This window comes from Silene latifolia, chromosome 11 (assembly GCF_048544455.1).
Source record: "Silene latifolia isolate original U9 population chromosome 11, ASM4854445v1, whole genome shotgun sequence".
Taxonomy (NCBI): Eukaryota; Viridiplantae; Streptophyta; class Magnoliopsida; order Caryophyllales; family Caryophyllaceae; genus Silene; species Silene latifolia.
Genome location: NC_133536.1, coordinates 204,146,137 through 204,167,874, shown reverse-complemented (window position 1 = coordinate 204,167,874; position 21,738 = coordinate 204,146,137). Strand labels below are relative to the sequence as shown.

Below are 21,738 nucleotides of genomic sequence, written 5' to 3'. Positions count from 1 at the left end.
TCAAACCCCTTAACTCTATCAAAAAGTGAAATTCAACCCCGATTTTTATTTTTCACTTAATTCTCAACAAAATTTCATTTTATATTTACTTTATACAACTTATATAATATACATAAAAAATACTAATTTTAAATTTATTAATTTATATAAAATTATTCATTTAAAGAATAGTTTTGCATTCATCTATAATAAACAAAATAAAAAAATGATAAAATTTCATGAACTATTCTTACATTTATAATAAGTTTTCAAACAATTGTATAATTATAAAAAAATACTCGCCATTACAACTATATATTTTATAAAAGTTCTAAAGTCATAAAAATTAAATTTTGTATTATGGCAATACGAGCCCAATTCACAGCCTCGGTGTAATTTTTAATGTACATTTAAATTCGGATCGAATCTGGTTTCCGAAATCTAGATATCCGAATTTTCGGATTCCAGATTTTCAGATATCCGAATTATTCGGATGGGATGTGGATCAAGAAAAATGATAATTTTAAATTCGGATATTCGATCCGGTTTTGAAATTTGGATCGGATATCCGGTTTTGCTCAGCCTTAATAACCGGGAAAGTGAAGCCGTTTCACAAGACGGAGCGCGTGGTTCCAGAGATATATTAGCAAATGCACGAAAAACACCTTAGAGATGTAATTATTGTTATTGAACATGTATTTGTGTATGAGTGGTTTAGTAGCTATGGTGGTCTAATAGCTAGTTGCTCTGGGTTCTATTTATGGCTTAGTAATATTGAGGATTTTCTTTTGTTTTTAGCATTTTGTACCTTATATGGAGTATTTGTTATGGCGAGCTATGACATTTCTATATACTCCCTCCTATTCGAAATAACTGTCCCATTTGGACAATGGCACGAAAATTAAGGAATGGAGTTAAAATAATGAAAAGTATTGTATAGGGGTAAAAATATAAGAGTTAAATAATTAAAAGTATTGAATATGATGGTTTAGGGGTGGTTGGAGTGGTAAATAAAGAAAAGAGTCAAGGGTAGGAAAGTCAAAAAACATGTCCAAATATGGCAAATGGGACAGTTATGTGAATAGACGGAAATGACAAATGAGACAGTTATTCTGAATAGGAGGGAGTAGCTACTAGCTAACAATGAGAATGATTTATATTTACAAAAAAAAATTGTTTTGTGCAAGACTAACTTTACACTAATATGTTTGGGGGATTGTGATTGGCGATTTTTTCCGTGTTTGAGTTCAGTTTATCAAAATGGTATAAGTGATAAAAGTATGTGAATAAAAGAGTTGCAGTCACTCTGCCATGTGTGACTTGTGTAAATAAAAGAGTTGCAATCAAATTATCAAAATGGTAGAAATGATAAAAGTATGCACGTAACTAGAGTCGAATAATTAGATGAAGGAATTTGGACAGAAAAGGAGAGGAGGAGAACTGGAGAAGGTTGATCGATTATTTTTTCTAAAAGGCAGCTTAATGTGGTGTTTATTGCGGTTTCACTCGTGGCTAATTTTCAAAAAGTTTTCCCTATAAAAAAGTAGATAAGTTCTTCTTGTACTTTTACCTATGCACATCTTCCTCTTATGCATATTGTTACGTCTTCCTAGGTAAACCAAAGGGAAATTGTGCACACAAGGATATCCAATCAACTAAATAAATCGCATATGACAAACAATAATCTTGCAAGATTGCAACACATAATAAGGAATGTCATCGGGAAGTATAACGTTTCTACCAAGTTTTATAAGAGTTCATCTTTGCCAAGATAAGAATGCTGCAACTTAGCATCAAGGCTCCTCAGTGGCGCAATCAATCTAACCTGAATACATTTGTTCCGGGTGTAATTCCAGAGCAGTTATATGTTACCACCCGTGCTTGTAGAATGACGTCTTTAGTTGAATCCTCCTTGCGGTCTCCTGAAACGATGAACAAACTGAGGGCTCGGCTTTGGACCGAGCGAACTCACTCCGACGCTCAAGTCAGTAACTTAGAGAGGTAAGTGGTTGTTACTTGGCAAAGTATGTATTGTAGAGAGATAAGGAAGATATTACCAGATGAATAGTGATTCTTAGGTTAAATTGTGGATCCTCTACTCAATGATAGTTGAGGAGTATTTATAGACTTTCACCTTTTGTCACGTAGTGGCCAAGTGGCCAAGTGGCTAGCAGGTGGAAAGACTGATCTACCCCTCGGCCGAGGGACCTATGGCAGGCCGGCGGGCCCTGTTGACTCACCGCCGAGGGGTCTTGGATATGAGTACGCGGATGTGTGCCCCATTTGTGGTTGCCCCGGCCGGACCCATCCGACAGCCGACAGGCCTCGTCGGTTAGGTTTGTCTAAGCCGTTGACTTCTTGTGGATATCTTTGACCTTGCTCAATGTGTTGACTTGGTCGGGTGTGCGAATATGCCCCATCAATTTGCCCCAGCCGTAGTCTATGCCGTGGTATGGGCTCCGATGTATCCGAGCGTATATTCGCGCAAGTGAAAATTTTCGCCCGCTTCTTCTACCCCGGCGTGGCTCGCTTAGGCCGTACCATATCCCCCTCCACATGGTTGTGCAATGGACATCCGATGTGGAAAAGGCAATGACGCTTGCTGAGACCAGGGTGGAGAGTGCGGTTGTTTCGATTTCCCCCGGCCGGTGCTTTTCGGCTTGGTTGATCATGTGGCCGGCGGAGAAACGGATACTTAGGATTTTGTTGAGGAAGATGAACAGGCAGAGAGATATGAAGGGCGTCTTTGAAGACGCTTGGTCACCGTTGCATTGATTGACATTCAACTGTTTGCAACGATTGACATTCCGTGGTCGCATGTCCGACACGCGTCCGATTGCGATTGATTGGCGACGTTTCATGGGCTGTGCCCCGATTGGTCCTTCTTCATGGGCTTTTTCCTATAAATAGGGCAGTTAGTCTTTGAAATTGGGCACCAATTTCGTTCTCTTAAAATTTTCTTTCCTCTAAATTTCCAAGGGTTTTTCTCTTTTCTAATCTTCAGTGTCGTTACTTTGGCTAGTGTTTTTCTTCAAGGTAAACAAACAAACTTTTCTCGATCTCTTATTTTGTTGAATAACTGTTGCTACCATGTCTTCTATTGAGGCCGGACCTAGTAACCCGCGCCGGGGGTTCCTGTCGCGTCCGGATGAAGGGGAGGCACCGCCGCCGTCCCACTAAGGTCCGGGGGTCCGAGGTCTCCTTCTCCTGAAGTTGATCCTCAAATTTTGGAGGAATGGGAGGATGATGATGATGTTGATGACGACGGAGACGATTTTGGTGATGATGCTGAAAGGGCTCGGCTTTGGACCGAGCGAACTCACTCCGACGCTCAAGTCAGTAACTTAGAGAGGTAAGTGGTTGTTACTTGGCAAAGTATGTATTGTAGAGAGATAAGGAAGATATTACCAGATGAATAGTGATTCTTAGGTTAAATTGTGGATCCTCTACTCAATGATAGTTGAGGAGTATTTATAGACTTTCACCTTTTGTCACGTAGTGGCCAAGTGGCTAGCAGGTGGAAAGACTGATCTACCCCTCGGCCGAGGGACCTATGGCAGGCCGGCGGGCCCTGTTGACTCACCGCCGAGGGGTCTTGGATATGAGTTCGCGGATGTGTGCCCCGGCTGGCTGGTTGCCCCGGTCGGGACCCATCTGACAGGCCGACAGGCCTCGTCGGTTAGGCTGTCTAAGCCGTTGACTTGCTGTGGATATCTTTGACCTTGCTCAATGTGTTGACTTGGTCAGCGGGTGCAGAATATGCCCCATCAACATTATTTCTATTTGAAGCTTTACTTAGTGGCCCAATTTCCACTCTTTAGTACGGGGTAAAATAGATCATCATTCAATTCCGACTTAAAACAAATTAAAATCATCAAAGAAAGAAAAAAAGTGCATACGACTCCATATCTTCTACCAACAAATAATTTGAGAGTACATATTTGTCAATAAAAATGTGTCAAACAAAATAAATAAAATTTGTAACTTCAAAGCTAGAGAGGTACAACAACTGAAAAATGTCATCAAATATGTTAGAAAAATTGTTCACAAATGTCGTAGTCATTATCAAAAAGAAGCATTGCAAATGTTATATGTATCAAATTACACCAATGTACGTACATGCTTCTATATATCTCAAAATGGAACTCGGACTTGAACACGTCTTTAAAAATGGTTACTAAATGTACCATTTGTACAACCGAATACTACTACTACTTACTAATGTAACTACCATCAATATCTAAAGAGATGAATGCTATAATTCAAGTAGGTTAATCTAGTCCTTAACTCACCCATTTTCCCTGCAACTTACTTCATGTGACTCTCCTATTCTGACGAGGACGCAAGTCACCTGGCTTGGCCGCGTAAAGTCCTTGACGGAATCTCCCGGTTGGATGAAAAATACTTCCGCCACACATCTCACAACAAGTAGTCCTTTTAGCACCTATGAAAAATTCAACAAAATTTGTAACAAACGGTTTTGTGTTTTTATGTCAAGTTTATCACGTGTGCCATCGAGTCATCAATTATATACAAAGTTTCCGCAAATAGCAGAAAAAGAAAAAACAAAATAAAAATTAAAAAATATGGCAGCAAACCACCAATAGACTAGAAATATAGTTTGAAGCATAAGGAGTCAAATAGGCCAATGCTTTACTAATAAAGTCATTGAGCATTTATGCCTACTTAAGTAGTTTACCTATTTTCTTTTTTGCATAATCAATTAAAATCAAAACATTATTCAATCAATTAGTCTTGCTATAGACGGGTATATCCGTCTATTGCTATAGACGGGTCAAATACAATGAAAGTGGTTACAAACAATAATTGTAACTAAATGAAGTTTTCTAAAAAGATAAAATGTTAGATCAAAGACGACTAGTCAAGAGACTATATGAAGAGATTTTGTTTGGTAGGTTCGGGTGTCGGGGAAGCTACATCGACAAGCCCGCTCCAATGATATCCATATGTAAGTGCAAGCATTTCGCTTAGGTATAAGTGTGACACATAAGTATTTCTGACTTTATCAAGTCAAGAACACAGATATATACATACGACTTTCCTTCACTTAGGGGATATTATATCCGCAGAATATCTCAAATTATGTCTTGGTTATTTAAGGTACCACAAATAATTGTTTAATTCTATTTACTATAGAACTATAAATTTTAGCAGAAACATGAAATATAGTTGATATTAGATTGAAAAGGGGATAAATGGATAGAATTTCATCGAGTAATTCTTACCATTTAATGGACGACAAGCAGTGACCACATCCTTTGGAACACCAGATTTTCGGCAAACCTTCAGTTCTGCAAAGAAGAGCTTTGTAGAAGAATCCCCATGACTTTTCTTGGACAAGTCGAATGCTTTAAAATTGGCGTGAATCCAAAGTCCACCACTCCACAAAGAGCCATTGCTCACGACAGGCTCTGCCAACTCATAATGAGTATGCTGACAAATAAAAAGATGTTAAAGAAGCAAACATGTCTAGGCCAATTACCATAGCACACAAAGTTTAGACTTGTTTCTTGTAAGGGGGAAAGCAATGAAATAGTGTAGGTTAACATACATGTTTCTTGTTATAGTACTCTAGTGCTACTTTCGCAGTTTCGATAGTTTGTGAGTGATCTATCACCTCTTCGTCAGTTCGGCATGGCGATTCTGGTGGAGAGCTACATAAATAATACTCTGATAGTCTAGAGTACCTAGATAGATGGCCAATGTATCAAAGATAAAAGATTTAAGGCAAAGCGAAAACTAAGCCACATAATGTGAAAAAGATTTAAGACTAAAACACTAACATTATGTCGCCAAACTGGTGCAACCTAAATTTTATCTGTTATTGCAATATAAATAAAGTTAAATAAAATACACCAAATCACAAAAGATTTACTAGAAAGCTAGCTTACATAATGGTCATTATTATTATGTTGAATAAATACTCCTCTCACAGGAAATATACATAGGTGATAAGTGACGTTTTTTTTTAATCAAATTCTCTATACCATTTAGCTTTGCACATTAATAAACACACAATGTCAATATCTTCAGATCTATCTCCAGCAAATATATACTAGAAGATAACAAACTGAACCAATGAAATAAAAAAGTAATCTTAGCAGATCATGTTCTAATGAACAGAAGGGAAAGATCAATAATACTCAGACTTTCGTTACAACTTACTATGTATTCTATTTCTTATTGTGCCATAAATTTCTGCAGTAGATACTAATATGCTATTACCCAATAGACACATTTCTCCCCGAAACAGAAAAAGTGGAACAGGATACTCGGGTTTAGTTAATCAAAACACTAAAATGCAGTTTCTACCTATATATCAAGCTCTGTGCGGGAAATTATGGAATATTGCGTTCTAACCCAAGTATTATCCTTCCATGCTAGTCATCATACAATCATTTTGGTCATCATAAGATTATAACACAAATACTACCTAATGTATTCAAAATACGGTCATTGTACTAACTATTGTACTAACTATTGTAATTCTTTGTACCATTTAGCTTTACACACCAATAAACACACTATGCTCATATTTTATCTCTAGCAAATATACACTAGAAGAAACAAACTGAACCAATGAAATAAAAAAGTAATCTTGGCAGAACATATGTTCTGATGAACACAAGGGAAACGATCAATAATACTCAGACTTTCGTTACAGCTTACTATACCAAATATCAAGTAAAAGTTTCTTCCTTTAAAAGATTATAATTTCTGCATTCTATTTCCTATTGTGCCATAAATTTTTGTATTAGATACTTCTTCCCGAAACAGAAAAAGTGAAAGATACTCAAGTTTAGTTAATCAACACACTAAAATGCAGTTTCTACCTATATATCGAGCTATGTGTGGAAAACTATGGGACATTGAATTCTAACACAAGTATTTTCCTTCCCATGGTCATCAATCATCATAAAATCATTCTGGTCATCATAAGATTATAACACGAATACTACATGTATACAAAATATGTTCATTGTCCTATAATCAAGAGTACTAACTATTGTAATATTCTTCTGTCCCGCTAAATCTTTACGTTTCCTTTTCCTTTATCGTGTTTTTACTTCGTTACATCACTAGTAAAAAGCTAAGAAAAGTCATGTCAATTGCAAAAAAAGGCAGAAAACAAGATTATAAGAAACATTACTCCTTATCAGATGAATGAACTTCAATGCTAGAGCGCTTAATCTTTCCCTCAATCAGAGTCTCATCTTCAACAAATCCTTTGATTGTCCTACAATCAAGAATTCTAACTATTGTAATACTCAAATTTTTCCTTTATCGTATTTTTATTTCATTACATTACCAAATAAAAAGCTTAGGAAACCATGTCAATTGCAAGTGAAAGGCAGAAAACACATTACTTTTCATGAGATGAATCATCAGAGCGCATAATCTTTTTGAAGAGTTTAGGATCCCGAAGTACCTAAGAGGGGGAGGGGGTGAATTAGGTACCTTTTAAAATTTTTAACTTAACTTAATTGATTTAAGTTAGTTAAATGAAATGATATCTCAAATACCTAACACAACCTCTTTTAAATGGAGATTAAAAGAAGTGTCGTTGGTTGTGATGAAGGCAACAGTGTAACGGACTGTAACTTGTTGTCTTTGTATAAATGTAAACAATGAGACCAACGTGACAAAGATAGTAGACTCGTTTCTTGAAGATAATAAAAACGACAAACTAAGAATTGCAGCGGAAATAAATAAACGAAATAAGTTCAACACAATCAGTTTTGAATTGGTTCGGCCTACACTCTATAGGCCTACGTCCAATCTACTTCTCATTAATAATTTGATAATGTAATTAACTCTAACTACAATTATTCTATTACAATGAGATCCCCACAATCTACTCCGATTGTGCTACTCAAGAAACTACTCCGTTTCTTTAAGCTCTATCTAGTTCTCAAATAGTTATAGGATCAAATATCTCTAAGTTGTTCACTTAAGAACGGGAGAGATCAATTTTCGATCAACTAAGAGAAGAAAGATATTAAGCTAAGCCATACTTAAACAAATGAACCATTTTTGAGACTTGTAAGAAATATGAAAAACTTGCAATTTAAAAGATTTTAAATACTTGAAAGCATTAAGGTTTTTGCAAAGGTTTTCAATTTCTTTCTCAGATTTTATAAGCTATGAAAGTGTGTTTTATGCAAAGAAGGAGCATCTCTTTATATAGAGGAAGACGGGTGGAGTTTACTTTATATTAAATTAATATAAAGTAAATCAAGTTTAGCAAGCCACAAGTTTTCAGTCAAAAGCATTTTCCTTGCACCAAAATGGGTAGTCAAAAAATCAAGCAAGAAAAGTTTTCTTTCCTTCTTTGCCAAGAGTCACACATGTGACTTGGGCAAATATGGGAAGTCTTTAAAAAGCTTTCAAAAACACAAACTTGGAATCTTAACTTGTTTAGGCAAAACTTACATCTTACTAACTAATCTAATTACTTAAATTAGTTAGATGAGATGCCACAATTAAATAAAAGAGAAATGTATTCCTTTTGAAAATAATGGTTCATCCGTCCGGAAGGAAATGTGATGGCGACATCAATTGTTTCCTCGATATAGCAAAGTTAATATTTTTCTAACTCGAACCTATGGACCCTTAAACAATACAAGACGATCTTCATCCTTGGCTTCATTCTACTTTGATCATCATCAATCTCTGTAAATCCTATTAAGAAAACTTAAGAGAAACATTAGTAACATTTGGTTTGTCATCATCAACACAATAAGCTCAACACTTTTCTTCTACCAAAGTCCCGTCTTCCACAAACAGCTTGGTGTCGTAGTCGGTGTAGAAAATATCCAAAGTCCTGTCAATTGTATTGTAATTACATTAACAAAATTCCACAAACACAAACAAACACAAACACAAACACAAACACAAACACAAACACAAATACAAATAATTAAGTAATAAACGCTACACACCGGCGATTGTTCTTGTCAAATAACCAGCCGCTCGGATTGCTGTTGTCGGCAATTACTTCAGCTGCCATCGTCGTTCCTTCAATCACAGAGGTAAAAAAGATTAACAAATCATCTGAAAGTAAAATTCAAAGGTAGAAATCGAAAAATAGCAGTATAATTTATAAAATTGTTAAAAAGTAGGAAGAATTGCATACGAAGATTGTTGATGAAAAAAGGGAAGAAATCGAAACTTCTCCTAATTTGTTTGAAGAGTAAATGCGCCGCAAGAGTTACTGCAGACGAGGAGGATGTTTTTGGTAATTGTAAGGAGGAAATAATTGGGAGTGCGATCGGTATACTTTCGGTTTTAATGTTGTTGCATTGGGTTTTATATGGGAGACATGTTACGAGAATACGAGCCCAATTTATAAAGTGCTGTCACATGCGAGACTATCGAGTTTACATATCAATTCAATTTAAAACAAAAGATTGTGTAATTTAATCAAGAAAATCGAATATTGCTTATTTGATATTCAAATTAATTATGAATCTAAAACATTAAATGAAGTTTTTGGGGAAAAAATTGATTGGAGTTTGAGAAGAAATGGAGAAAGATTAAATTTTCCTCTTTTAAAGGAAGAGTAGTTTATGGAAAATTTATGACAAAATGTATGTGGAAAGTAAAATACGTATGTAAAAGAGTAATTTCGTACAAAAATTAACATGATCAATAGAAACTATACTGTCTAAACACGGTTTTTTTCTATGTCATGGAAATGAATTCTAAAAAGTCAAGGCTGAGAATCGTGATTTTGGATGAATTGATTTGGTTCAGTAATGGTAGAGCCAAGATTTGAAACTCACGGGGAGCAAATAGGTAACCTGGAAAAAAATCGAAAATTTTAATTAAAAACTTTAAATTCGATGAGTGGAGCGACTCGGATGAGCCCTCATGCTAACCCCCTATCGCCATCACTAGGTTTGGGTATGTTTTAACAGGCTTGGGTCTAAGTTTCAATTTAAGCTTAAACCATTGGATTAGAAAAATTGATTTACCTTACTTTCTCTATGGATCTGAGTTGGTTGCGTTTCCGATTTGATTTTTCACATTCAATGTTATCCTCACACTGCCAAAATGTCTTGATTTGTATCACACCCATGGACCAAATTAACAAAACAGCAAAGAGAAAACAAACTGATTTTGATTAACGTGTTGATTAGGCTAAAGGTTTCCTCAAAAAGTAAATAGTTGCATGGATTGCAGTTTTGGTCTATAGCACAAGCTCATTAAAATTGAGGTGACTAAAGTTTACCGAGGGATCATAATAATATTGTTATAAAAGCAATGATAAACTAATGAAATTGTATATTTCTCAATGATAGAATATCGTACAAAGGGTTAGCTACTTAGCTTATATACTACAACAACCAAATCTTCTCCTAATTATGATCCTATAAGAAAGGCAACTAATTATATGGATAAATACATACTCCTATTTACACGAGATATGATGCCAATATGATACGGGAATATTGGAATATTCTAACACTCCCCCCTCAAGTTGGACCGCTCGGAAGTCCGATGCCCAACTTGAACTGTAAGTATGTAAAAGCTTCACTTCCGAGTGCTTTAGTAAATAGGTCTGCAATTTGCTCTTTACTCCGAACATGTGACGGCGAAATATTTTGGTTGACTATGTGACTTCGTATGAAATGACAATCAATTTCGATATGCTTCGTTCGGTCATGGAAGACGGGATTCTTTGCAATATGAATAGCCGCTTTATTATCACAAAACATCTTCATAGGACACTTGTGATCAATACCGAGTGACCCAAGGAATGATTTTAACCAAATTAATTCACTTGTTAATGCGGCCATCGCTCGATACTCCGCTTCTGCAGACGACTTTGACACTGTGTTTTGTTTCTTTGCTTTCCATGAAATAGGAATTGTTCCCAAAGACACGAAATACCCGGACAAAGACCTCCTGCTTGTCGGACATCTACCCCAATCTGAATCGCAATAGCCATACAAGCGTAGGTCCGAGCCTTTGCTCATTATAATACCCTTGCCTGGAGTCCCTTTGATGTAACGAACAACTCGTAAGGCTGCTTCGAGGTGTTCCTTTCGTGGCTCGTGTACAAATTGTGATAAAACATGGACTGCATAGACTAGGTCCGGTCTTGTGATGGTTAAATAAACCAACCGTCCCACTATCCTTCGATACCGCATAAGATCTTTGAGAATGTATCCCGTAGCCAATGCTAATTGATGATTCTGCTGGATCGGTGTATCAATGGGTTTCGCTCCCTCCATTCCTGCCTCCTTGACGATTTCCATGGCGTACTTCCTTTGGCTAAGGAATAAACCTTTCGGCCCTGTTGCTACTTCAATACCGAGGAAATATTTCAATCGTCCTAGGTCTTTTATACCGAATTTCTTGTGCAAAAAGGCCTTCAATCGAGTGCAAGCTTCAACCTGACTACTCACAATGATCATGTCGTCGACTATATAAGCACACCAATGAACAAATCATCTTTCTTGTAAGTGAAGAGGGAATAATCTGCCAAGGATTGCTCAAAACCATAAGAAGTTAAGGAATCAGTTAACTTTGAAAACCAGTTTCGTGATGCTTGTTTGAGTCCGTAAATAGATTTCATCAATTTACAAACTTTATTTTCTTCTTTAACTTGAAATCCTTGTGGTAACTTCATATAAACTTCCTCGCTCAAATCCCCATGAAGGAAAGCGTTATTTACGTCAAGTTGCTCAATGACCCATTGCTTTGTGACCGCAACTGCTAGCAAGCACCGAACACTAGTCATTTTTGCTACGGGAGCATATGTCTCATGATAGTCTGTTGAGCTTATTGTGTTGATGATGACAAACCAAATGTTACTAATGTTTTTTTCTTAAGTTTACTTAATAGGAATTGTCGATTTGTTGATTCAAGACGATTGAAGCGTTGGATGAAGACCGCCTTGTATTTAATTTGGGTCATTAGAATTGAGATAAAAAATATTGAGTTTGCTATGTCAAGGCAACAGTGTCGCCCATGTTATTCTTTGTTCTAGACGGATAAACCATGCTTTTCAAAGACGTCTTTTAAATTATTGAACAAGTTTGTGAGGAATCCTAACCAACTATTCTGAGTAATTGGTTTAGTTGGTAACTTGTAAACTTTGCCCAAATTGGTTAAATGTTTTAGGATTGATTTTTTGAAAGCACTTTCAAAGCCTTCCTTTCTTGTGCAAGTCACATGTGTGACTCTTGACAAGGAAAGGAAATTTTACTTTTCAAAAGCTTATTTTTCAGATTAACCACTTTGGTGCAAGTAAGAAAAACTGAAATCTTTTGTCACATATTACTTGTCTTTGGATTGACTTTCAAACTTGATTTTTTTATATTAAAAGACTCCTCATTTTTCTCTATAAAAGGAGTGCTTCACTCCTTGAGAAAGACACCACACATTGCTAAAATCTGAGAAAGAGATAGAAAACATTTGCAAAAGCTCTTAATATTTTCAAGTGTCTAAAATCTTTTGGTTGCAAATTTTTCTTATTTCTTACAAGTCTCAAAATGGTTTATTCATCTAGTATGACATAGCTCAATATCTTCTTTCTCTTAGTTAGATCGACATTGAGTCTCTCCCGTTCTTAAGTGAACAAATTAGAGACATTTGATCTTGTAACTACTTGAGAATTAGATGAGCTTTAGAAACGGAGTAGTTTCTTGAATAGCACAATCGGAGTAGATTGTGGGGATCTCATTGTAATAGAATAATTGTAGTTAGAGTTAATTACATTATCAAATTATTAATGAGAAGTAGATTGGACGTAGGCCTATAGAGTGTAGGCCGAACCAATTCAAAACCGATTGTGTTGAACATATTTTATTTCGTTTATTTATTTCGCTGCAATTCTTAGTTTGTCGTTTTTATTATCTTCACAAGAAGTCTACTATCTTTGTCACGTTGGTCTCGTTGTTTTAGTTTATACAAAGACAACAAGTTACGATCCGTTACACTTTGTTGCCTTCATCATAACCAACGACACTTCTTTTAATCTCCATTTAAAAGAGGTTGTGTTAGGTATTTGAGATATCATTTCATTTAACTAACTTAAATCAATTAAGTTAAGTTAAAATTTTAAAAGGTACCTAATTCACCCCCTCCCCCTCTTAGGTACTTCGGGATCCTAAACTCTTCAATTGGTATCAGAGCCTCGTGCTCTTGATCGAGGTTTATCACCTTAGAGTTTGAATCTTGGGAAATGGATCCCTCAAAACACTCCAAGATCCCGGTCTTTACCGGTGAGAATTTTGGATGGTGGAAGCTCAAAATGGAGCATTACATTAAAAGTATTGATTATCAATGTTGGAAAATAATCGAAAACGGACCTCTTACTATTGAGGAAACCGACATCCTTACGGGTTTTACTAAGGTCAAAAATGAGAGAGATTACAATGAAAACGATTTTAAATTGGCCGAGAAAAACTCAAAAGCGATGTCGATTCTTCAACGGTGTGTCGGTGAGGCCGAAGTGAGTCGGATTTCTGGATGTCCTACGGCTAAATTAATTTGGGATTCCCTTGTGCTTGCCTATGAAGGGACGTCTCAAGTTAGAAAACACCGTATTGACCTTCTCATGCAACAATATGAGATGTTTCACATGTCAAAGGACGAGTCCATAAATAGCTTTTCATCTCGCTTTTCGTGTATTATAAATGAACTAAAAAGCCTAGGAAGAAATTTCGAGTCCGAGGACATCATTCGAAAAATTCTTCGTAGTCTTACCACTAAATGGCAACCTAAGGTTACCGCCATAGAGGAAGCCAAAGATCTATCCACTCTATCTCTTCATGAACTAATGGGATCACTAATGGCTCACGAGTTCAATCTCGATAAGCATTCTAGTGAATCCTCAAGGGGAAAGAGTCTTGCTTTAGCATCCTCTTCAATTGATGATGAGGATGAAGAAGAGGATGAGTTTGCTTTGTTCTCTAAGAACTTAGTTGGAATGGTGAATGGCCATGGTCATAAAAGGTTCAATAATAACTACACGAAAAAACGCTTTCCAAAGAAAAGACCCTCCACCACTATTGGATGCTTTAAATGTGGTGACAAATCACATCAAATTAAAGAATGTCCTAAGTGGGATGATATTAAGTCTAAAGATAAGCGAGATAAGGCTAAAAAGGACTACAAAAACCGAGTCATGTCCGCCATATGGGGAATGTCCGACTCCGAGGACGATGAAATCATCGAGGAGGAATTAGAGGCTAAAATGTGTATTACAAGTCGTCTCAAGGACAAAGTCTCAAAACCCTCTAAAACCGAACATCTTAGATGTCTTATGGCTCACCCCGATGATTCCGACTCCGATTCCGACAATGAGGTAAAACTTCTAAAGGCCAAAGCTAGGACTTACTCCAAAGAAAAAGTATGTAAGCTTCTTGACAAACTCTTTGATAAGTGTCGTTCACAAACTGAAAAGTTGGATCTCATGCAAAATGAAATAGAGGAAATTGCTCAAGAAAACTATCATCTTAAAAGTGAACTTAAGGCAAATGACAGTGCGTCATTTGTTGCCTCTGATGAGGTGAAAAGAGTAAACAAATTGAACAAAGAGTTGTCTAACGAACTAGAGTGTCTTAGGTCGAACCCCAATGATGTTTCTGATCTTGAAAATGTCAACACCACTCTGATTTTACAAATGTCCATGATAACTAAGGAACGTGATGAACTTCTAAATGAACATTCCATATCTAAAGGTGTAATTAATGACTTAGTTGATGAGATAGAAGAACTTAAAACAACAGTGTCTCAGACTGTTGCCTCTGACAATGTCAAGGAAGTGTCAAATGAACTAGTCACTAATTTATCTAAAGAGAATGAGTGTCTCAAAGTCAACTTAGATGCCTACAAAAGGGAGATTAGATTGCTTCATGAAAAACTTGTCAAATTTCAAAATGAATCTCCCGAATGTAGCTCATCTAGATCCAAAATTGTTCATTTAGAAAATTGTATTTCTAGTCTTAAGCTTAATGTTCAAGATAAGATGAAAAATCTCATGGAATTGAATGAAAGATTTGTCAAAATGAGATCCAAGTACGAAGAGTCAAAGGAGAAAATGGGTTACCTTGTGTCTAAACTCAATGACCAAACCCGTGACATCATAGTTGAGAAAAGAATGTCCATTGAAAGTGAAAACAATAATGATCTTAAAAGAGAAAAGGAGAAGATTGTACATCTCACCACTAGAGTCAATGATTTAACCAAGGAACTTGTTGAGGCTAAGAATGTGTCTAAAAATTGGGAAGGAAGTCAAAATGTCTTAAATTTCCTCACTAATCAGTCCAAGAGATGTGACAAAACTGCCGGTCTTGGTTTCAAATGGAACAGTCAGTCCGACTGTTGCCTCAAAAAACCGGATCCAACTCAAACCGACTTTAGAAGAAGGAAATATGTTGGTCTTCCCGAGTACATCATTTGCAACTATTGTGGTAAAACCGGTCATGTCTTTAATGCTTGCAAGAAAAGACATAGTGACATTAACAAAAATATTAAGGTTGTAAAACAAGTTTGGATTCGAAAAGATTTGTTGCAAAATGTGAAGGATAAAAAGGGACCCAAATTTATTTGGGTTCCTAAACTCAAAGTCTAATTTTGTGTAGGGCTTGGTGAGAGGCGGCCGCAATTGGTACTTGGATAGTGGATGTTCTCGTCACATGACGGGAGATAGAAGCCAATTCCTCTCACTAGAAGCTTATGATGGTGGCAAGGTAACTTTTGGCGACGACAAGAAAGGTGAAATAATAGGCATGGGAAAGGTCGGTAAGTCATCGTTACTTTGTGTCGACAATGTGCGGCTTGTCAAAGGTTTGAAACATAATCTCCTTAGCATTTCTCAACTTTGTGACAAAGGTAATATTGTGGAATTTAGTGCTAATTTGTGTCGAATAATTGATGCCACAACTCATGAAATTATTCTCGAAAGGGAGACGTGTCAAAGATGTTTACCTAACCGACTTAAACACGTTATCCGGTCATACCATGTCATGCATGAGTGTAATGAAAAATGATCCTTGGTTGTGGCACAAAAGGTTTGGACATGTTAGTGCTAAAACTCTTAATACTCTTAAAAGACTTGACTTGGTAGAAGGATTTCCTAACATGAAATTTGACTTTGATAAAGTATGTGATGAATGTGCTAGATGTAAACATGTTAGAAGTTCCTTTAGGTCTAAAAGAATTGTGAGTACTCTTCGCCCATTACAACTTTTGCATATCGACTTATGTGGACCAATGAGAACTAGAAGTAGAGGAGGTAGTCGTTATGTGTGTGTCATTGTTGATGATTATTCTAGGTTTGTTTGGGCACTTTTCTTGAGTTCCAAGAGTGAGGCATTTGATGAATTTTTAATTTGGTTGAAAAAGATTCAAAACAAACTTGATTTCAAACTTGTTTCCATAAGAACCGATCATGGAACCGAATTCGAAAATTCATCATTTAGCGCTTATTGTAATGACAATGGTGTAGACCATAATTTTTCGGCTCCTAGAACACCACAACAAAATGGAGTGGTCGAACGAATGAATAGGACCCTTGAAAGTATGGCTAGAACCATGTTGTTGTGTAGTAAATTGCCTAAAGACTTTTGGGCCGAAGCGGTAAACACCGCTTGCTATATTCATAATCGAGTCATGATAAGAAGCATAATCAATAAAACACCCTATGAAATTTTACGTGGTAGAAAACCCAATATCTCATACTTTAGATGCTTTGGGAGCAAGTGTTTTGTTCACAACAATGGTAAAGACAACTTGGGAAAATTCGATCCTCATAGTGACGAAGCGGTTTTTATTGGTTATTCCGACCATAGCAAGGCCTATAAAGTTTATAACAAACGAACCATGCTAATTGAAGAAAGTGTCCATGTCATATTTGATGAATCTAGCATTCTTGGACAGGTACAAAATGATGGAGAAGACGATGAAGATGATGAAGATGATGAATTTGAGATAGGTCTTGTAAGAAAAGACTTTGTGTTTGAGGATGAAGAAGCTCCAAACAATGACGTTGGGCAACGATCCACAGACATCTGTTTCCTTCGATGCAAGCACCAGTTCGGGGGAACAAACAGAGACACTTTGTTGCCTCTGTTTCAACATCTCATTCAAAGAACAGTTCCCACGATCGTTGCCTCCACTTCGAGAAACAAAGACAACGATCTCGGACACTGTTGCCTCAGGAGAATCCTCAGACACTATTCCAGATCCTTCCTCTAATCAACAGACAACAGTCTCAGAGACTGTTGCCTCTGAGGGGGAAGAAACCCCTTTCGTCCTAAGAAAATGGAAGCATCAAAGCTCTCACCCTCTTTCCAACTTGACAAGTGATCTAAATTCCGGAATAAGAACAAGGGCATCCTTACAAAACTTTTGTGCTCATAATGCCTTCTTATCCCAAATCGAGCCTTCAAATGTGACTATCGCCTTAGCCGATGATGATTGGCTAGTTGCTATGCAAGAGGAACTAAATCAATTCAAAAGGAACGAGGTATGGCACTTAGTCCCTAGACCACCCAACCATATCGTCATTGGTACTAGGTGGGTCTTTCGCAATAAGCTTGATGATTCGGGTGAAATTGTAAGGAATAAAGCTAGGCTAGTGGTGCAAGGTTATAATCAACAAGAAGGAATCGATTATGATGAAACCTATGCACCGGTAGCCCGGCTTGAAGCCATACGATTACTCATTGCTTTTGCGGCTCACAAAGGCATTAAACTCTTCCAAATGGATGTCAAAACCGCTTTCTTAAATGGATATTTGGAAGAAGATGTCTTTGTGGAGCAACCTCCGGGTTTCTTAGACAATGATTTTCCTAAACATGTTTTCAAATTAGACAAAGCTCTTTATGGTTTAAAACAAGCACCTAGGTGTTGGTATGATAGGTTGTCTAAATTTCTCATTGAAAACGGTTTTAGAAGAGGTTCCGTTGATAAAACATTGTTTTTAAAGACACAGTCTGCTGAACTGTTGATTGTCCAAGTATATGTTGATGATATTATATTTGGTGCAACTAATGAACTTCTTTGTGTCTATTTTTCGGAACTAATGAAATCGGAATTTGAAATGAGCATGATGGGTGAGTTAGGATTCTTTCTTGGGCTCCAAATCAAGCAATCTAAGGATGGAATCATGATCCATCAACAAAAGTACATTAAAGAAATGCTAAAGAAATTTGGGATGACTCAAGGTAACTCTCACGATACACCTATGGTACCCGGATCCAAATTGGACAAAGATGAACATGGTAAGAATGTTAGTGAAAAGGTGTATAGAGGTATGATTGGATCACTACTTTACCTAACCGCTAGTCGTCCCGATATTCTCTTTAGTGTTTGCTTATGTGCTAGATTCCAAGCAAATCCGAAAGAATCCCATTTCAAAGCGGTCAAACGAATTCTTCGGTATTTGATTGGAACACAAAATCTTTACCTATGGTATCCCTTATATTGTCCCTTTGATCTTATAGGTTATTCCGATGCGGACTATGCGGGGTGTACGGTGGATCGTAAAAGTACATCCGGTGTTGCTACTTTCTTGGGCCCATGTCTTGTTTCTTGGGCTTCGAAGAAGCAAAATACGGTCGCTCTTTCTACGGCCGAAAGCGAATATGTCGGTCAGCCAGACCTTTGTTGCTCTCAACTCTTATGGGTGAGACAACAACTTTCCGACTTTGGTATGTTTTACGATTCCGTTCCCATTATGTGTGATAATACAAGTGCTATAAACATTTCAAAAAATCCCATCCAACACTCACGAACTAAGCATATTGAAATCCGACATCATTTTCTTCGTGATCATGTAGAAAAAGGTAATATAAGTCTTAAATTTTGTAAAACCGAGGATCAAATTGCGGATATTTTCACTAAACCACTTGCAAGAGCACAATTTGAAAAACTTAGGTTAGAGGTTGGCTTGATTAATAACATGTAATCACTTTATTTATTCACATTATCTCAATTCTAATGACCCAAATTAAATACAAGGCGGTCTTCATCCAACGCTTCAATCGTCTTGAATCAACAAATCGACAATTCCTATTAAGTAAACTTAAGAAAAAAACATTAGTAACATTTGGTTTGTCATCATCAACACAATAAGCTCAACAAATTCCCCCTTTGATGATGACAAGCCAAATATAATGTGTCTTTCCCCTTTTGGTTCCCCCTTAACAAGATAATCAAAATCAACTAGTCATTAGTATTAGTGAGCAATGAGATAAGATCATATTAGAAATTAAAGAGAGTAAACACAAGAATAAAATTACTAATATTAAACACTTATGAACACTAGCAAGAGTATGAGCAATACCATCCGCACACATTATAGATCCACTCCCCCCAAAAATGTAATGGTAACCCGGATTGAAAACGAAGAGCTCGTGCCTTTTCAAGAATATGTCTATGCTTCCGCTCTACCCGGCCATTTTGTTGAGGGGTATCTACATTGCTAGAACGACATATAATACCATGTTCCCCATAATACTCCTTCATATCATCCGAGAAAAATTCTGTCCCATTGTCCGTTTGGATTACTTTGACTCTTTTCCCAAATTGGTTGTGAGTCATGGTACAAAAATTCCTCAAGAGACTCCCTACCTCACGTCTGTCTTTCATGAGAAACACCCAAACAGCTCGGCTATGGTCATCTACAATGCTTAAAAAATAATGTGCTCCCGACAAACTACCCGTTCGGTAAGGTCCCCATATGTCGCAATGTATTAAAGCAAACAAAATGGTACTTCTTTTATTATTAAGCTGAAAAATAGAACGAGTTTGCTTCGCGCGACAACACGAATCACAATGAGAATCAGAATTTAAATGCAAATCTTGTCCAATTAAAGAAGAAAAACAAGGTAAAATACTATTGGAGGGATGTCCAAGTCGTTGATGCCAAAGCCTCGCATCAACATCCACGGTCGTCCTAGCTGCCACATGCGTACTCCTTAGAAAATAAACCCCTTCCTTATGCTCACCCCGTCCAATCTGCGTCCTCGTAGACTGGTCCTGGATAACGCAATAGTCACGATAAAAGGTCAAAACACAGTTATTTTCTTCTATTAATTGTTGAATCGAAATCAAATCGCAAGTTAACTTGGGAACATATAATACGTCTTTCAAAATAAAATTATCATTCAATGTCACACATCCATGTTCATACGCAACAATATGTGAACCGTTAGGCAATCCAACCCGTGACGGATCTCCTGTCCATATATCGTGAAGTAGCTCGCGTCGTCCAGTCATATGGTGCGAGGCACCGCTATCAAGTAACCAATTGCCAATATCAATTTTATTTGACATACCTGACAACTTTGAGCTACCTTCTGATTTTGTACTCAAGAAAGCACGTATTTGTTGAACTTCCTGTGACGTCAAGTTTTCGAAGGATGGCTCATCTTCACCAACATGAGCAGCATTGGCAACCTGGGAATTGTATCCTCGGCCTCCTCTGCCCGAGCCTCTGCCTCCTCGACGCCCACGCCCACGGCCTCTTGATGGATAGCCGTGTTTCTCCCAGCAATTGTCTTCCGTATGATACCATTTATTGCAGTGAGTGCAGCGAACAGGTCCGTCTCCTGCTGGGTCACTTACCGGTGCACTGCTGCTTCCCTTGCCTCCGTTAGCAACCTTGACCGCCATAGCCGCCTTGGTTTGCTCTTCTTTTCCTCGGGTGAGAGCCACATGTCTTTCCTCGCGCAAAACAATTGCGTATGCTCGACTCAACGAGGTAATATTATCTTCCATCAACAGATTAGTTCGAATATTTTGATAAATAGGCGAATCCAAACCCATTAGAAATTGATGAACTCGCTCTTCTTCCTTCTCCTTTGCCAAGGCTGTGGCTGCACCACAAGTACACTGAGGGACTTTGCTATGGCTGGCCAACTCGTCCCATATAGCCTTGAGACGAGTGTAATATTCAACCACAGATTGCTTGCCAAGGCGACATTCATTTAAATCGCTCTTCAGTTGATGCACCCTAGGAGCGTTACCAACCGAATAGCGTTCTTCCAATTCATCCCAAATTTCTTTGACGGTGGATGTATTGAAAGAAATACTCGAGTGGAGCTTTGGGTCGATAGCGGCACGAATCCAGGCTTTAACCATGGCGTTGCATTGACGCCATGCAACTGCCTCCAACTCGTTTTCTGCACTCGAACCAGTGGCGGGTTTTGTCACTGACCCGTCAATCAAACCTAATTTATTTTTCGCATCGAGACCGTTGCGTATGGCATCGGCCCAGATGGCATAATTTTCACCATCAAACGTGGTTTGTGTTAATTTTAGGCTTGGGGTATCGGAAGGATGAAGATATAATGGGGAAGAGGGCGGAATTGCTTCGATCTTCTTGTCGCCCCCTCCTTTGCCATTACCTCCATTACCAGTTCCGTTAGTCATTGATTAAAATTTGTCGATTGCGGAATTTTTTTTTTTTTTTTTTTTTTTTTTTATCAGGATCGAATTAGGCTGATACCATGATAAACTGTATAATGTGTCACTAATGAAATTGTATATTTCTCAATGATAGAATATCGTACAAAGGGTTAGCTACTTAGCTTATATACTACAACAACCAAATCTTCTCCTAATTATGATCCTATAAGAAAGGCAACTAATTATATGGATAAATACATACTCCTATTTACACGAGATATGATGCCAATATGATACGGGAATATTGGAATATTCTAACAAGCAACGAGAATGCAAGAGCCCGATGTCCCCGAACATTTTCCAAAT

The 21,738-nt window shown here is 37.3% G+C and overlaps 2 protein-coding genes and 1 long non-coding RNA gene across 3 annotated transcripts; all 3 read right to left on the bottom strand.

The window, feature by feature from the left end:
• Nucleotides 1-3,996: 3,996 nt before the first annotated feature.
• LOC141615363 (uncharacterized) lies at nt 3,997-7,408 on the bottom strand. The gene is made up of 5 exons (XM_074433750.1): nt 7,368-7,408; nt 7,151-7,237; nt 5,552-5,687; nt 5,226-5,433; nt 3,997-4,423 (listed from the first exon to the last, which is right to left on the bottom strand). The coding sequence occupies exons 1-5, from the start codon at nt 7,394-7,396 to the stop codon at nt 4,293-4,295; spliced, it is 591 nt and encodes a 196-aa protein (XP_074289851.1). The 5' UTR covers nt 7,397-7,408; the 3' UTR covers nt 3,997-4,292.
• A 1,210-nt stretch (nt 7,409-8,618) lies between these two features.
• Nucleotides 8,619-9,238, bottom strand: LOC141612392 (uncharacterized). Its single transcript, XR_012529079.1, has 3 exons — nt 9,137-9,238; nt 8,943-9,018; nt 8,619-8,824 (listed from the first exon to the last, which is right to left on the bottom strand). It is a non-coding gene; the product is annotated as an uncharacterized LOC141612392 (long non-coding RNA).
• A 10,477-nt stretch (nt 9,239-19,715) lies between these two features.
• On the bottom strand, nt 19,716-21,505 carry LOC141615362 (uncharacterized). The gene is made up of 2 exons (XM_074433749.1): nt 20,301-21,505; nt 19,716-20,001 (listed from the first exon to the last, which is right to left on the bottom strand). The coding sequence occupies exons 1-2, from the start codon at nt 21,394-21,396 to the stop codon at nt 19,967-19,969; spliced, it is 1,131 nt and encodes a 376-aa protein (XP_074289850.1). The 5' UTR covers nt 21,397-21,505; the 3' UTR covers nt 19,716-19,966.
• Nucleotides 21,506-21,738: the final 233 nt, after the last annotated feature.

Excerpts from the sequence above, each read along its gene's own strand:
- LOC141615363 (XM_074433750.1), bottom strand. The coding sequence starts at position 7,396 with ATGCGCTCTGATGATTCATCTCATGAAAA. Across the intron at positions 7,238-7,367 it reads GATGATTCATCTCATGAAAA|GACAATCAAAGGATTTGTTG; the intron begins GTAATGTGTTTT and ends TCTTGATTGTAG. Across the intron at positions 5,434-5,551 it reads AGTACTATAACAAGAAACAT|CATACTCATTATGAGTTGGC; the intron begins GTATGTTAACCT and ends TTTATTTGTCAG.
- LOC141615362 (XM_074433749.1), bottom strand. The coding sequence starts at position 21,396 with ATGACTAACGGAACTGGTAATGGAGGTAATGGCAAAGGAGGGGGCGAC. Across the intron at positions 20,002-20,300 it reads AGGTAGCTCAAAGTTGTCAG|GACCAGTCTACGAGGACGCA; the intron begins GTATGTCAAATA and ends TGCGTTATCCAG.